The sequence below is a fragment of the Monodelphis domestica genome, chromosome 2 (assembly GCF_027887165.1).
Source record: "Monodelphis domestica isolate mMonDom1 chromosome 2, mMonDom1.pri, whole genome shotgun sequence".
NCBI lineage: Eukaryota > Metazoa > Chordata > Mammalia > Didelphimorphia > Didelphidae > Monodelphis > Monodelphis domestica.
Window position 1 is genome coordinate 508,758,585 of NC_077228.1, and position 15,298 is coordinate 508,773,882.

At 40.2% G+C, this 15,298-nt stretch overlaps 1 protein-coding gene across 1 annotated transcript in view; it reads right to left on the bottom strand.

Annotated features, from left to right (window-relative positions):
• SLC6A4 (solute carrier family 6 member 4) overlaps positions 1-15,298 on the bottom strand; it is a 64,297-nt gene that overhangs the window by 29,211 nt on the left and 19,788 nt on the right. Inside the window, exons 2-5 of the mRNA XM_016429283.2 lie at positions 4,590-5,038; positions 2,161-2,295; positions 1,291-1,510; positions 108-246 (exon numbers count right to left, since the gene is read on the bottom strand). Coding sequence (XP_016284769.1) covers positions 108-246; positions 1,291-1,510; positions 2,161-2,295; positions 4,590-4,929 — 834 coding nt within the window. The 5' untranslated portion in view covers positions 4,930-5,038. The remainder of the gene's footprint in view (positions 1-107; positions 247-1,290; positions 1,511-2,160; positions 2,296-4,589; positions 5,039-15,298) is intronic.

Consider the following 15,298-nt stretch of genomic DNA (forward strand, 5'->3'; position numbering starts at 1 on the left):
CTAGCCATCCGCCAGCAAGACCCTTGGGCTCAGGGTTGGAGGGTTTTCCGATGTGTAGTGCCTTTGGCAAGAAATAGAGCCCAGAGCAAAAGGATTTCTGTCCTCACCTTGCCCGATGTTTTGACGCCTTTCCAGATGCTAAAGTAGACAACAGTGAAGATCAACATTATGCAGAGGGTCAGTTGCCAGCTAATGCCTCCCAAGTCCTCTAGGCCTGCAGAGCGATGGATCTGTAAGACATGGCGCCTGAAAGGAGACAGAACGGCCTGTTAGAGAAATAGGGAGAAAAACGTCATTCTGTGACACATATCCACGTATGTGTGTCTGTGTGTTATATGTGTAAAATATGGAGAAGAAATGGCAAACCACTCCAGGATCTTTGCCAAGACAATCGCAAATGGGATGATGAAGAGTAGAACATGACTGAAAATGACTGGCCAATGAATATAGGTACACACTAGATTATGTGTATGTACATATATGTAGACATATAATACATATAACATAATAACATTATATTTTATATCTTATATAATAATATAAACATATATAATATAATATCATATATTATATATAGTTCTGAAGTCATTCTAACAGTTAAACAAATGGCCTTCTACCATGTCATGGAGCACTTTGAGGACTCAAGGTTTGACTGGCCCTCAGGCTTCCAGAGGAACATAGCTTGGCTTTGCCTGTGCTTCTCAGGACAGAATAGCAACCTCCATTAACCATCCCCCGAGAAAAAAAGAAAACGGGAAGATGAACGTCTTGGCCTCTCTCTTTCTCAGCTCTTGGTGCCTATACTCTGAAGCCAACTTCAGATAACGGTGTAGTGTGCCATTCACTCACTGATGTGCCATGACTTAAGAGCACTGGGAAAGCCCCATTGCCGCCCCAGAAGTTCTACTCTTAAGGTCCAAGACCTTTGGGTTGATGTACTATCTCCCCAGATACCTGTGGGGGTAGAAAGCAGCCATCTCCTTCCTTTGGATTCGTTTATCCCACTTTTTTCCCAGACAGTGGAACAAAGGGAATAGGAGTTTTGATGGAGGAAGAAAAGGAGGGCAAGTTTGGTTAAGGCAACAGGAACTTTTCTAACACTCAGGGAGAAGCAGAAGGATGATGGAGTGAGGAGAACCTCTATTTCACAGTCTTGCCTCAGGCCAACCCTATTGCACCCATGCTTTCATCTCTATAAACAATGAAGAGGGCAAAATGAAAGAAGGAATAAGAATGCCTCCTAAGAAATCAAGGCTCAAGAGGATGTCCTGCCCCCAACAAAGCACTTACGTATAAAATTCTTCAGCAGGTGATATGGAGTTGGAGGTCCAAGTGATGTTGCCTTCTGAAAAGTAGTTGGTACAATTGTCTGTGTTCCAGGGGTTCTTGCAGCTGGTCCAGGGCAGGTGACCCGTGAAGGAAGAGATGAGGTAGTAGAGAGCCCAAGCCATGATGGTGTTATAGTAGGAGGCAATGTAGAAGGCAATAATGCAAATGGCAAAGCCAATTCCTAAGGAATCAGAAAGAGAGATCACATGGAAGTTGATACTTAAAGGGTCAGCAAAAGAGAGGGGCCAACCATAATCAAGAATTGGTCCAAAGGAACTGCTGGTACTTGCTGGAAATATGAGAAGACCAAGAAGGTTGGCACCTCCTTGGATGATTTCCAGAAAAACATGGACAAGTAACTCATGAGGATGGAGGGAGCAAGTTAATAGAGTAAAGCCCTTCATAAATCTTGCAAATATCAATGCCATCCAACAGTCTATTCAGTGCCTCTTTTTAACAAGCCATTGTGTTAACCCATTGTTCAAAGTCATTGTTAAAGGGGTTACAAAGGATAAAAAAAGGGATTCCCAGACATGAAAGATCTCTCATTCTTCTGTCCTTATAACTTATTCAGATGAGGATGCTGGAAGCAGTAGGACAGTTAAAATGGGCCATTGGAATCCTAGGAACTCTGCAAACAATTGTGGTGAAGAGGGATGCTTACTTACTATGTTGGAAATGGACCTGACTCCAGTCTCAGATTTTCAACTCCATTTCCACCCCCACCAAGGGAAAAATAATCTCCACCCGCTTTCCCGGGACCACCAGCAGCAGCAGCAGCAGCAGCAACAGCAGCCACAGCAACAACAGCAACAACAGCAATCTACTCACCTTTGAAAATGGGGCAAATTTTCTTCCATATTGAAATACAGCCATTTCGATGATATTGGCCCAGAGCTAGCTCCATGTAGAAGAGAGGAATCCCACCAAAAATGGCCATGATGGTATAGGGGATAAGGAAAGCCCCTGTAACCAAGGAAAAGGAACATCATCTCTGACTTCAGCCCTTTATTGAACAATAGCAAGGATGGTTGCATTTGAGGAATTTGGAAGTCATGGTCGCCTTATGGACTGCTGGCATATAGTTACTGGCATAATTCAAACTCAGCTCTTAAATGAATGGGTTGGATTAGATAACCTTTAAGGTGACTTCCCTGAGTTCATAAACCTATGGAATTGAGACACACTATCCCCTTCTCCTTCCATTGCCCCGAAATGTTTAACATTTGACTGTTTCCTGGTTTCCCTTGTAATCAACAATGGGGACCACTCCTCAGCAGCAATGTCTGCATATACATGTAGACACAATAATATAGATCCAGAGAAAAAAGAGCCTGCTGGATTAGAAAGGAAATTTGTTACTGCCATAGAGAAGCTGCACCTTTGCCCTGAGTTTGGGAGGGAGGTCTGGGCCAGCGGGGATTTTTCTGAATGGCTTTCTCTTTCATTAAACCACACACACACACACACACACACACACACACACACGCACACGCACACGCACACGCACACGCACACGCACACATTCCTGGTCTTTTCAGAAGAGTGATAGGGACCTAAGATTCTCCTGGTGTTCACACTTTGAGAATCTAGCATAAGAATAAATGAGGATTTGTTTCCTTAGCTGTATTTCCTTCCTATATTTCTATCACATCTTTCAAACGCTTTCCTGAATGGAACGAGTCAGGGGAAAAGATAGAAGAAACCCACTCCTTCATATCAAAACCCCAAGCCAAAAGAAAACTCCCTCTGGGACAAAGAGAAGTTGGCTCTCCTCCCAAGAGGGAATTCCAAGATTCATCCCACATTGCTCCACACATCTTTCTATTTGGCACTCAAAACGTTTCTGGCAAAATCCAGGAAACAGTCAATGATACCAAAAGGGATGGAGGCAAGGAAGCAAGGTAGAGATGGGATTTGAACCCTGGTCTCCCAGGTCCTGTTCCATAGCAATCCCTTGCCCAAGAATCTTTGGTTGCCCCTTATTGCCAATAAGATGAAATACAAACTGGTTACAGATGGATAAATTCCCCCTGAACCCCATTTTAGTCCCCCGTTAGCCCTAAGTCTATCACCAGAGCTCCAGAAGAGGTGTGAGAAAATGAATAACTTTTATGCCTTGACTCTTTCTAGGAAGAACACGGATAAGTGAGCATTCACTTCTGTCCATCCATAGGGTCCATTTTGTTCTAATCCAGACTCAGGGGGTCTAGTCATTCATTCATTCATTCATTCAACAAACATTTATTGAGCACCTACTATGTGCAAGGTACCATATTAGCATGGAAATGAATGTGAAGATGGATGAGGCATAGATTCTGCCTTTAAGGAGCCTCAATCTTAGTGCCTTAACCCTGAGATGTTCTTCCATTTATCCTGGATGTATCTCGTGTGCACATCCCGTCTCCCCTATTAGACTCCTGGAGAGCAGGAAGTGTTTTTAGCCTTCCTTTCATCCCTAGCCTTAAAACAACAGCGCCTGGAACAAAGTAGGTGCTTATGAGGTGCTTCTTGTCTTGACTCCATAAGGATGGATCACTGCTGGTGTTGGCTTCAGCATTTAGCTGGTGTTCAGCTTGGTGCTCCGCTCTGGCAGCCCCCTATTCTGGAGGATTTCCAAGGAGTCTATGGAACTCCTCTGAGGGCTGGTTTTAAACCCGTAGGACATGTTTATTCCAATACACGGTCCCTGAAGTGATCTGTCCATTAGCAGGATGAACATGCTGGAAAGTTGGAGTTTTTATTTCCAGTTGAAACAATGCAATGTGGGTGGTCCTGAGCTCAACACCCAGCTTTATCAATTGCTAAATGTGTATTTTTGAGTAACCTTAATCTCTTTGAGCCTCAGTTTCTCTCTCTGTAAAGTGGGAACAGTGAGCCCTCGGTCTACCTACCTTAAAGGGTTTGTAATATATGTTATATGCCCACCATATTATCCCCTGGACCCTCTACTTTTTAAAAAAATCCATACCTTCTATCTTAGAAAAAATACTAAGTATTTATGGTTCCAAATGTGAAGAGCAGTAAGAGCTAGGCAGTTAGGGTTAAGTGACTTGCCTAAGGTCATACAGCTAAGAAGTATCTGAAGTCAAATTTGAACCCAGGACCTCCTGTTTCCACCTCATTCTCTTCTTCAGACATCTTAGATAATCCAAACAAGAGAGGTCCTAACACAAAAAAGGCACAGCTTCACCAGAGGTCTCATGTACATCATGCTACCAATTGCTCCTGATTTGGAGCATCTGACTCAAGATACTGACCTCCTCCATTCTGGTAGCAAATATACGGGAAGCGCCACACATTGCCGAGGTCCACAGCATAGCCAATGACAGAGAGGAGGAAGTCCATCTTCTTGGTCCAGGTCTCTCGTTCCCCTTGGTGATCTTCAGTCCCTAGAGCAGGGTCTGCCGGGATGGAGTTTCGGGTATCCTCTTCAGTGCCTGGGCTCTGAACAGCTGAGTACCCATTCGAGATCTGTCCCATCTCCGTCTTGTCCCCAGTGGCAGAGAGTCCTTTCTGTAGAATGCCATTTCCCTGGCAATCTTCTCCATCCTTGCAGGCTGACTGGCCTTTCTTAGAATTCAGTGGGGTGGTCTCCATCTTGGTGCTTAGCAGATGGTGCTCATGTCCATTTGAAGGCAACTGGAATTAGAACTCTCCTCCAGTTCTTGGATGTCCTCACAGCTTTATGGAGTCTCAATGACAGGTCCTGTTTCAAGAAAAGACAGAGAAAGGAGAAAAGATCAGGTGCCAGGCATCTTTGAGGTGATGGAAGAAAGGGAGGGTTGGAGAGTCACGAGTCAAACCTCAGGTAAATACTCAGCCTTGCCATAAAGGGATAAAATAAAATAAAATCTCATGGGGGCAGCGAAATGTCTTAGTGAATAGACAGAGGTCTCTCCTCCACCTTGGCGATCTTTGGTCCCTATGGCAGAGTTATCTGCTGGGATTGAGTTCTGGGTAGTCCCTTCCCTGGCTGAGCCAGGAAATGGGAGGTCCTACATTCAGATAAGTCCTCAGGCACTTTCTTCCTGGGACCCTAGGCAAGTCATTTAACCTCCCATTACCTAGCCCTTATCCCTCTTCTGCCTTGAAGCCAATACCTAGTATCATTTCAAGATGGCAGGTAAATGTTCTAAAAAATAAAATTAAAATACAATCTGCCACTTTCAACCCAGTGTAGAATCTCAGATCTTAATCTTAAAATTCCAAGAATTTTTAGATTCTTTACTTAATTTCTTTTTTTAATGTTTTAATTAATTTCTAAAATAATTTTTAATTAATTAATTTTTTTAAAATTTTAATTCTTTAAATTAGCCCACTCTGGGACAGAAAATCTCTGAGATTTGGAAGATCTCTCCCGTTGTGGCAGAATTTTTCATTCATTTGTTTCTGAGACCAGAGCTCTCACCTTCTAGAAAATTACTGATTGCTGATGAGAATCACCAAGAAGAAAGATCAGAGAGTTTTTTAAATTCAAAAACAAAACTCAGTTGTCTCCATTGGTAAAAAGCTCAACCCCTTTCGAGGCTTCTTTCCTTCCTTCCCTGATGGAGTGATTGGACTGAAAGGGTCTTTACAGATAAGGAGGGGAAGAGAGGCCAAAGGCCCATGGGATGATAAGGCGACATTGCTGAGCATCGCTCTTGTTTCCAGATTCCCCTTCCTCTCTGGGCAACCATCAGGGCCTTGGACCCCATCGCTGCTCGCCACTCCCTCCCGGAAAGCCTTCTGGAGCCAACACCCTGGAGAGTGGCATCAGGGACTCGCGGCATGGGGCCATGTCCACCCGGGAGCGCCTGAGCCCCCAGGACAACGAGTAGTGGCCATTTCCGAATTCTCCTGTGAGACTGCAAGAGTGGGGCACCGCCGGAGGGCTCGAGCCCATGCATTTCCCAGGAGTGCTGGGCAAACCCTGCAGCTGGCATTCCTACGAAGCAGGGTGGAGCAAAAGTCAGAGCGGATTCCTGTTGGCACGGAGGCTTGAGATGTCAACCCGCCTGGGGCTGTTATAAAGCAGCAGGCAGCCAAGGACTTTCGACTGATCTGATTTCTTTGGGGACGAAGTTTCTAAGATTCTCCGCAGTGTTTCTGGGCCGCCACGCCTCTGCGTTTTGCCTTTTAAGGAAAACGGACTCTCCTAGGGACGGTTGCCTAGAACAGCGGCTGTGCCAATAGATGGAGGATCCTGGCTTGGATGGGTGAATGGAGGAGGGAGACAGCCAGAGCCTCACATTATATGAGGACTTGGGGACTGGCTAGTTGTAGCCAGATGCTTGGCTCTGTGCGGGGTGTTCAACAGATGTGGATGGAATCGGCCAGAACATCTGAGCCGGGTTAGAGATCTGAAGGCAGAACGGGCTCCCCTCTCCATTTGGAAAATAACACCAATAAGTGCATTTAAGTAAGACTTAGAGCAGGGATTTTTTTTTTAACAGTACTTTCTGTCTTAGTAACAGCTCTTTAGACAGAAATGCAAAGCCTAGACAAACTGAGTCACACAGCAAAGAAGTGTTTGAAGTCAAATTTGAACCCAGGTCCTCCCGACTCCCAGCCACTGTGCTGTTTAGCTGCTCCTAGAGCAAAGGGTCTCCTTTTTTTTTTAACCCCTTAACATCAATTCTAAGACAGAAGAGTGATAAATGGGCAAGGCAATTAGTGTTAAATGACTTGTGCAGGGTCACACAGCTAGGCAGTATCTGAGGCCAAATTTGAGACCAGGAACTCCCAACTCCAGGCATTAACAAAGGATCCCAGGATAGATTTTCAGGGGACTGTGAACTTGGATGGGGGGAAAAATTGCATCTTCATTTTCTCTAATGCCTACCTGAAACATGCTGAGAAGAATAGAAACACAGAAGAAAAACAATTGCTTGATCACATGGGCCAGATGGGGATATGATTGGGGATGTAGACTCTAAACAATCACTCTGGTGCAAACATCAACAATAGGGAAATAGGTCTTATTCAATGACACATGTAAAACCCAGTGGAACTGCTCATTGACTATGGGAGGGGGGAGGAGGGGAGGGAAAGAACATGAAGCATGGAACCATGGGAAAATGTTCTTAATTAATTAAATAAAAATTTCCAAAACCTAAAAATAAATAAATAAATGAAAATAAAAACATCCTGAGGAGAACTGGGAGAACATTGGTCACAGGAACAGCAATATTGGACGATGATTATCTGTGAAATCTTGGCTCCTCTCAGCAATGAACTGATCTGGGACGATCCTGAAGGACTTATGCCAGGGAATGCTCTCCCCCTCCAGAGAAATAACTATTGGCATCATCTTTCACATCAGTGTTTCTTTGGCTTTACAACAATGACCAATATGGAAATGTGTTTTGCATAACAATAAAAAAATTTTAAGCATTTAAAAAGCAGAACATTCTGAGGAGAGGTCACTTGGTTTCACTAGACTACAGGAAGGCAACAAGAAAAAGGCAAAGAACCTCCAATTTAGAGGTTTTGTGAACTACATTCACCATCTCTATTTTACAGTTAAAGAAACAGACCAGAAAGGTTTATGTAACTTGTTCATAGTCCCATTGCTTCTAAACAACCAAATAAGCTTGTACCTTGGTCTCCCTGGCTCCAAAGCCCAGTCCTTTTTAAAAAATAAAATAAAATCAAAATTTTGAAAGTTTTTGTTTCTATATAACCTGCATTTCCCAATGTACCCTTCCACCTCACAGAGAAACATCTCTTATAACAAAAAAAGAAAATGGAAAAACAACTTAGAAAAACTAAACAAGAGATTGAAAAAGCCTGGCAGCATGTACAGGATACCCCACCCATATCCCTCACCCTCCTCTGCCAAGAAGGGGGAGGCACTTTCTCCTATCTCTTCTTTGGAACCACGGTTGGTGCTCATTTCCACAGCATTCAGTTTTGGTTGTTTTCTTGTGCTTTTGCTTTGGGGTCTTTTTTTCATTTGTTAGTTCATTTAAAGACCTTCTACATCGAAGGCACGTGGATTTCCTTGGGGGCCTGTGGACAAGTCACTTCACCTCTCCAGGTGCTCAGTAGAGGTCCAAGACAAGGTGATCCTGATTTCATTTCTTTAGGAACAGAGGAGAAGTGGAAAGAGACAACATTTCATATTTTTGGTTGCTAGAGATGGTTTTACTATGTACTTGCAGGCCAAGTTAAGGTTCTAATCTGATCCACAACTAAATGGGTTTTTATTTATTTTGTGCTATAACCAAGTCCATAGCTAGCCTCATTTTCCCTTTCAGTGTTGTAGGAGCTGCTAGGTCCCCTTGCCTGGTCATGACCTACATCAAGGATAGGTCTACATTAAATTAAGACTAACATTTCAGCCTAGATATCAAATGCCACAGCCAAATGTTAGAGTGGCGCCAGCACAGTCTCTAATGGTCTGGGGGTCCCTGATTCTATTTTTATAACCTGTTTGGAGGGCACCCAAGTTGAGGTGGCCATGCTGCCCTACTTGCTGCCCCCTCCCTCTGGTCTTCATTCTTCTACCTCTAAGCCTCCGGGTAAGTTTTCTATGAAAACCAGACCCTCTAGTGCTTTCCCTCCTCCCTCAAATGACAGCTCAGGGCTTATCTGCAATAAATTGGCCTGACCCATTCTCTTCCCTGCCAAACACTCAGAAGGATTATAATAGGAGGGAAATATAGTTTACATAAATATTCAGTAAAACCAGGGAGGTAGACTAGGAGACATCCTGGGAAAGGATCTCCCTTGAAACTACCCCCCACTTTGAAATTCCATTATTATACTTTCCCTTCAGACTTTGTATGGCATTTTATGGCTACAAAGGGTTTCATGTTGCTTCATTTGATCCTCACATCAACCTCATGCAAGCATTAGCATCCCCATATCATATACAGTGAAAAGAAGTATTTTAAACCACTAAAAGACTTGCTTACAGCTATCCAGATAATAATGGGTAAAGATGGGACTTGAACCAGGTCTCCTGAATCCTATTCCATATCATTCCCCTACTCAAGAATTTTCAATTGCTCCCTATTGTCTGGAGGATCAACAGTAAAATTCTTAACCTGGCCCAATCTGGCTCCAATCTACTAATTATCTGCAAGACTGTTACCTTTATGAGGGCAGAAATCAATATCACCTACAATGCCTTGCAGTAGTAATGGACCTTAGCCGATACACTTAGGACATGTTTGTAGATTTCATTCATTGATCCAAAGGGAAGATAAATGGAAAAATGATATATGGACTGGTGTGGGGTTTTTGTGTACTATATAAGGAATTCCTCTGGATCCTCAAAAGTCTATTGACATTCCACTAGAACCCCCCTATGTTCCCAATCTCCCACCCCCTGCTTCTCCACCATTTAGAACCTTCCACTCATCTGGAATTAGGGCAGATGATATCAAGGAGAACCGTATATTGTTTTCTGGTTTTGTTCCAAGAAGCTGCCAAAGGTCCCCTATCTCTAAATGCCCACTGATAGAGCCACAATTTGATTCAAATACACATTTATTACTGGAAAAAAATATTCTAAGTCAAATAAATAAATAAATAAATGTCAATTGTAAAAAAATTTTAAAGATCACTCTATTGCAAATATTAATGATATGGAAATAGGTCTTTTTTTAAATTTGGAAATTTTTATTTAATTAATTAATTCAGACTATTTTACATGAATCTGGAAATAGATCTTGATCAATGATACACGTGAAACCCAGTGGAATTGCTCGTCGGCTCCGGGAGCGGGGAGAGAAAGAACATGAATCATGTGACCATGGAAAAATATTCTTAATTAATTAATTTTAAAATGTCAAATATGCATTTATTAAAAACTTGCTACCTGCAAGGCAAGGTGCTAAGTATAAAATGTTTGTTGAGTTTCTAATTGTTTCTTTGACTCCTGCCAAACTCACCAGTCCTGAGTGATCCCTCCCTTCTCCTAGCTCCTGTCCCAGGATTATCCAAGGGGGGGGGGGGGGACAGAGGGAGCCAACAGAACTGGAGAGGGAGACCTCAGGAGATGAGGAAAGGGCTTTTCCTTCAGAACCTCGAAACTACCCAGAACTTTGACCCTTCTTTATTACACTTTCCCATTAGACTTTGAATGGTACTTTATGGCCACTAAGAGTTTCACATTGACTCATTTGATCCTCACAACAATCTCGGTCAGGCCAATCCTGCTTCTCCTTCTCTTCCTTTCTTCCCACCCCTCCCCTCAAGTTGTCTCTGTGTATAAGACTCAGTGGATCATTATCCTTGGGATTCCTCCACATACGAGTCATTATCATCCACTTCTAGGAGAAGACACAAAAGAAGACAGACAGAAGAAACCCAAGTATGGAAGAAAGACCTTAACTCTAAACTCTTACAAAAATGGACCTTGGAGAGGGGAGGAGCAAAACTCACTCATTTCCAAGAATGTCCTTCTCTGGGGATTGATCTTTATTTTATTGAATGACATATTTTCATCTGCTTAGATTACACGAGGGACCAGCCTGCCTCGAATGGCCAGTTAAATGACTGGTATTTGGACTCTCTCTCTCTTCCCTTATCTTTTTGAGAGACATCATGGGAAAGTGGATAGAAAGCCCAGCTTAAAGTCAGGAAGATCTGGGTTTTAAGTCTTGCCTCTAGCATAGACTTGCCCTGTGACACTGGACAGATTGCCCTGCCTCAAAATCTCCATCCAAGACTCTACATTTCAGAGAAGGTGTATAAATAGAAGTAGTTTTCCTTATTGGAAATTCCCTGCACTAATGAAATCACAAGTCTAGTCCCAAAAAAATCCCCTTCAATTTATCTGTTTACACATTGTATCCCCCTAGAAGAATATAAGCTGTTTGAGAGCAGGAACTTTGCTTTTTGTCCCTACATCCCCAGGTCTTAGCACGGTCCTTTGCATATAGTAAAAATGTAATAAATACTTATTGGCGTCGCACTGATGCACTGTTGGCATAGTGGTGAATTGGCCCAATCCACCTGGAAAGCAGTTCAGATTCCCCAAAAGTCACTAAACAGTACATCATCTTTGACCCAGCAATACCACTCCTAGGTCAAAGAATCAAAGGAAAAAGGAAAAGAACCCATATATAAAAAGCATTCGCAGCAGCTTTTTTCATAGTAGCAAAGGACTGGAAGCCAAGAAAATGCCCATCATTTGGGGAACAGTCAAAGAAATTATGGTCTAGGAACTGAGTGCAACTAACGTTTAACACTAATGTTAAATGTGCTAGAAGAAATGATGAAATAATTGTAGAGAAATCTGGGAAGAATCATATGCGAACGGATGCAGAGTGAAGTGAACAGAACCAAGAGGATAATTTATACTGTAACAACACTGTAAAAATGAATCGCCATAAAGAACTTAAGAATTCTGATCAGCCTAGCGATTAGCATTATTCCACAGGGCTAACGATGAAGAATGCTGCCCCCTCCTAAAATTGAAGCAGTGGACTAAGTATACAAAACAAGACGCACATTTTTGGGCATAGTCAGTATGGAAATTACTTTTGCATGAATATGCATACTTTACATATTTCTTTTCTTTTTTCCAATATTGGGGAGAGAGACAAAATTGAAATGCTTATTAATTAAAAAATAAAATTTAAACCCAGTTGGCTACAGGAAGGGGTGGGGGAGGTGAGGGAAAGAATATGATTCTTGTAACCAAGGAATAATGTTCTAAATTGACTAATTAAATAAAATTTTCAAAAAAATAAAATTAAAATAAAATTTAATTTTAAATTTTAATTTAATTTTAAAAAGAAATATTCTAAAATAAATGAAATTTAAAAAAAGAAATATTCTAAAAATAAATGAATTTTTAAAAAAAGAAATATTCTAAAATAAATGAAAATTTAAAAAAGAAATATTCTAAAATAAATGAAAATTTAAAAAAGAAATATTCTAAAATAAATCAATTTAAAAAAAGAAATATTCTAAAATAATGAAAATTTTAAAAAGAAATATTTTAAAATAAATGAATTTTTAAAAAAATATTCTAAAAATAAATGAATTTTAAAAAATTATATTCTAAAATAAATGAAAAAATTTAAAAAATATTCTAAAATAAAAGAATTTTAAAAAGAAATATTCTAAAATAAATGATTTTTTAAAAAAGAAATACTCTAAAAATAAATGAATTTTTAAAAAAAGAAATATTCTAAAATAAATGAAAATTTAAAAAAGAAATATTCTAAAATAAATGAAAATTTAAAAAAGAAATATTCTAAAATAAATCAATTTTAAAAAAGAAATATTCTAAAATAAATGAAAAATTTAAAAAAGAAATATTCTAAAAATAAATTAATTTTTTAAAAAAGAAATATTCTAAAATAAATGAAAAATTTAAAAATATATTCTAAAATAAATGAATTTTAAAAAAGAAATATTCTAAAATAAATGAAAATTTTAAAAAAGAAATATTCTAAAATAAATGAATTTAAAAAAATATTCTAAAAATAAATGAATTAAAAAAAGAAATATTCTAAAATAAATGAAAAATTTAAAAATATATTCTAAAATAAATGAATTTTAAAAAAGAAATATTCTAAAATAAATGAAAATTTTAAAAATATATTCTAAAATAAATGAATTTTTAAAAAGAAATATTCTAAAATAAATGAAATTTTAAAAAGGAAATATTCTAAAATAAATGAATTTTTCAAAAAGAAATATTTATTGGATTAGATCGAACTGGATTGCATCAGATTGGTCCAGGTTGCAGAGCTGGTCTTTATATTGCCAGCTTTCCTTGGTTCCACGGTCACAGGTGGCCCTCAATCATTGTCGGGCATTTATTCTATCTCTGTGTTTGTTAATGGACACACAGGTCAGAGTGCATGGAAGGCTTGGCATAACTCCTTCAGACTCAGAACAAATTACTTTTCCTCTCTGGTCCTCAGTTTTCTCATCTATAATCAGAGAGGGGAAAGGCTGGCTAAGTTGAATCCTTCTCGCTCTACCTTTCTCTGATCCCTACCAGTGGGGGCAGGTCGGAACACACCCTCGTTTAGGGACATCATCTTTTACATCAGTGCCTGCCAGGCTAGCGAGAGTCATTTCTCCTCCCATTCACACACTTTTCGACCATCTGAAATGCCAAGCGTGGACAGCTTTCTTTACAAGGCTACTCAAAAGCAGCGAGGGCTAACAAGGGCAGCTCTGCCAAGAGGCCATTCATTTTAATGGAATTTAACGGAATATTAATTTATATTAATATAATAATATATAATAAATATATAATAATATAATATAATAAAAATAATGATTTAACGGAATTCATCTTGGCACATCCTCTGTTCCTGCAAAAAAGAAAGCTGGTTTCATTTCTTTGCCAATAGGAATCTGATCCTTTCCACAGGTGAGCAGCCCTGGATGAATACACAACAGTCATTAGTCATCATAAAAAGGCCCAGCCCTTGGAAAATGCCTGTTAATATTTCTCTGCCTTATTTCGGTCCACTCAGCTCCTGTACTTTAACCTCTTGTGGGAATATCGCCTGAGAACTAAGATGTGATGCAAGGGAATTTTCTTCCCCCCTTTCCGGGGTCCTGGCCCTGCTGGTGGCTGTCTGGTGACATCCATGGCTCCCTTCTCAGAAAAAAAGTTTTAAATATGTAAAATAAAATATGTAGGATTACAATTCTATTGACAAAGTCATCTCCATAGTTTCAAAAACCCAGTTCATAGAGCCCAGGTTAAAAATGAAATGCTTTCCTCTTATAGTGGGCTTTTCCTATTTATTTCTACATGTGGTTCGTTTCCATTAAAAAAAAAACAACAAACTATCTGGCCTCAGACACTTCCCAGCTGTGTGACCCTGGGCAAGTCACTTGACCCCCATTGCCTACCCTTACCGCTCTTCTGCCTTGGAACCAATACACAGTATTGACTCCAAGATGGAAGGTAAGGTTTTAAAAAAAACAAACAACTAGCAAAAAACAATAGATCTAATAAAAATATATATGCATATATATAAGTAAACATAAAATAAAATAAAAACGACAGGCCTAGACTGCTAAGATGGGAATTGTTCTACTAACCTATACATGCCATTTTATACAATAGTCCAACTAGAGAACTATTAATTTTGAGTCAGGAGAACTGGGTTCAGTTTGCATCTCTGTCATCTTTGTGACCGGACAAGCTAGGCCTTGGGTTTTCTCCTCTGAAAAATGAAAAGACTTGGACCAGATGAATCTAAGGCTCCTTCTAGCTCTATGACTATGACTCCAAGTCAAAATGTTCATATCCACCCAACACCATGTTATGACACGTCAGCTCCCCTCCTTTGGTTTTTATCAAAATAGTCCTATGAGATAAAGAATGACACAAAAATTTTGCCTCCATTTTACAGATGAGGAGACTGAGGCCTAAAGGGATGAAGCAGATTGGCCCAAAGTTGCATAGAAGGTTAGTGGCAGAGGCTAGCCTAGAACTCAGCTGCTGCCATATGTTAGAACTGTTCTCCCTCCAGACAGAACAATGGCACCCGCATTAAGTCAGCCAAGCAAGGCTGTCCAAACTGAGGTAGAAGAAGTCTCTTTCAGGATCAGTGCTCTGGGGCTGTTCTTTTACTTGTCCTTGCTTTAATGGAGCACCTGGAGAGGATTAAACAGACTACTCTGTATTGGATACAAAAATAAGCCCAAGTCAAGGGAGGAGATTTTTAAAAAATTTCTGTTGCATATTATAAACTGAGATCAGTTTGCCAAAGCATGTCTGGACATCCCACATTTCTAGCTTTAATTCCCCTTCAGGCTTCATATTATTCTTCGCTTCTTTGCTATTTTAATAGAACTGAAGCAAAAAGAACCTTAATTCTAGCCACTCACTTGTCACTCCCTTGACAGTCTTTTTTACTTGGCAGGACCTCAAAGTGTTTGAGAAGATGGGAAGATTTTACAGAGATTTGCTGAAGGAAGATCTTATAGCCTGGAGCATTTCTGCCATAACCTGCAGAGGTCAATGTCATCTTGGGCTATCATTTAGAAA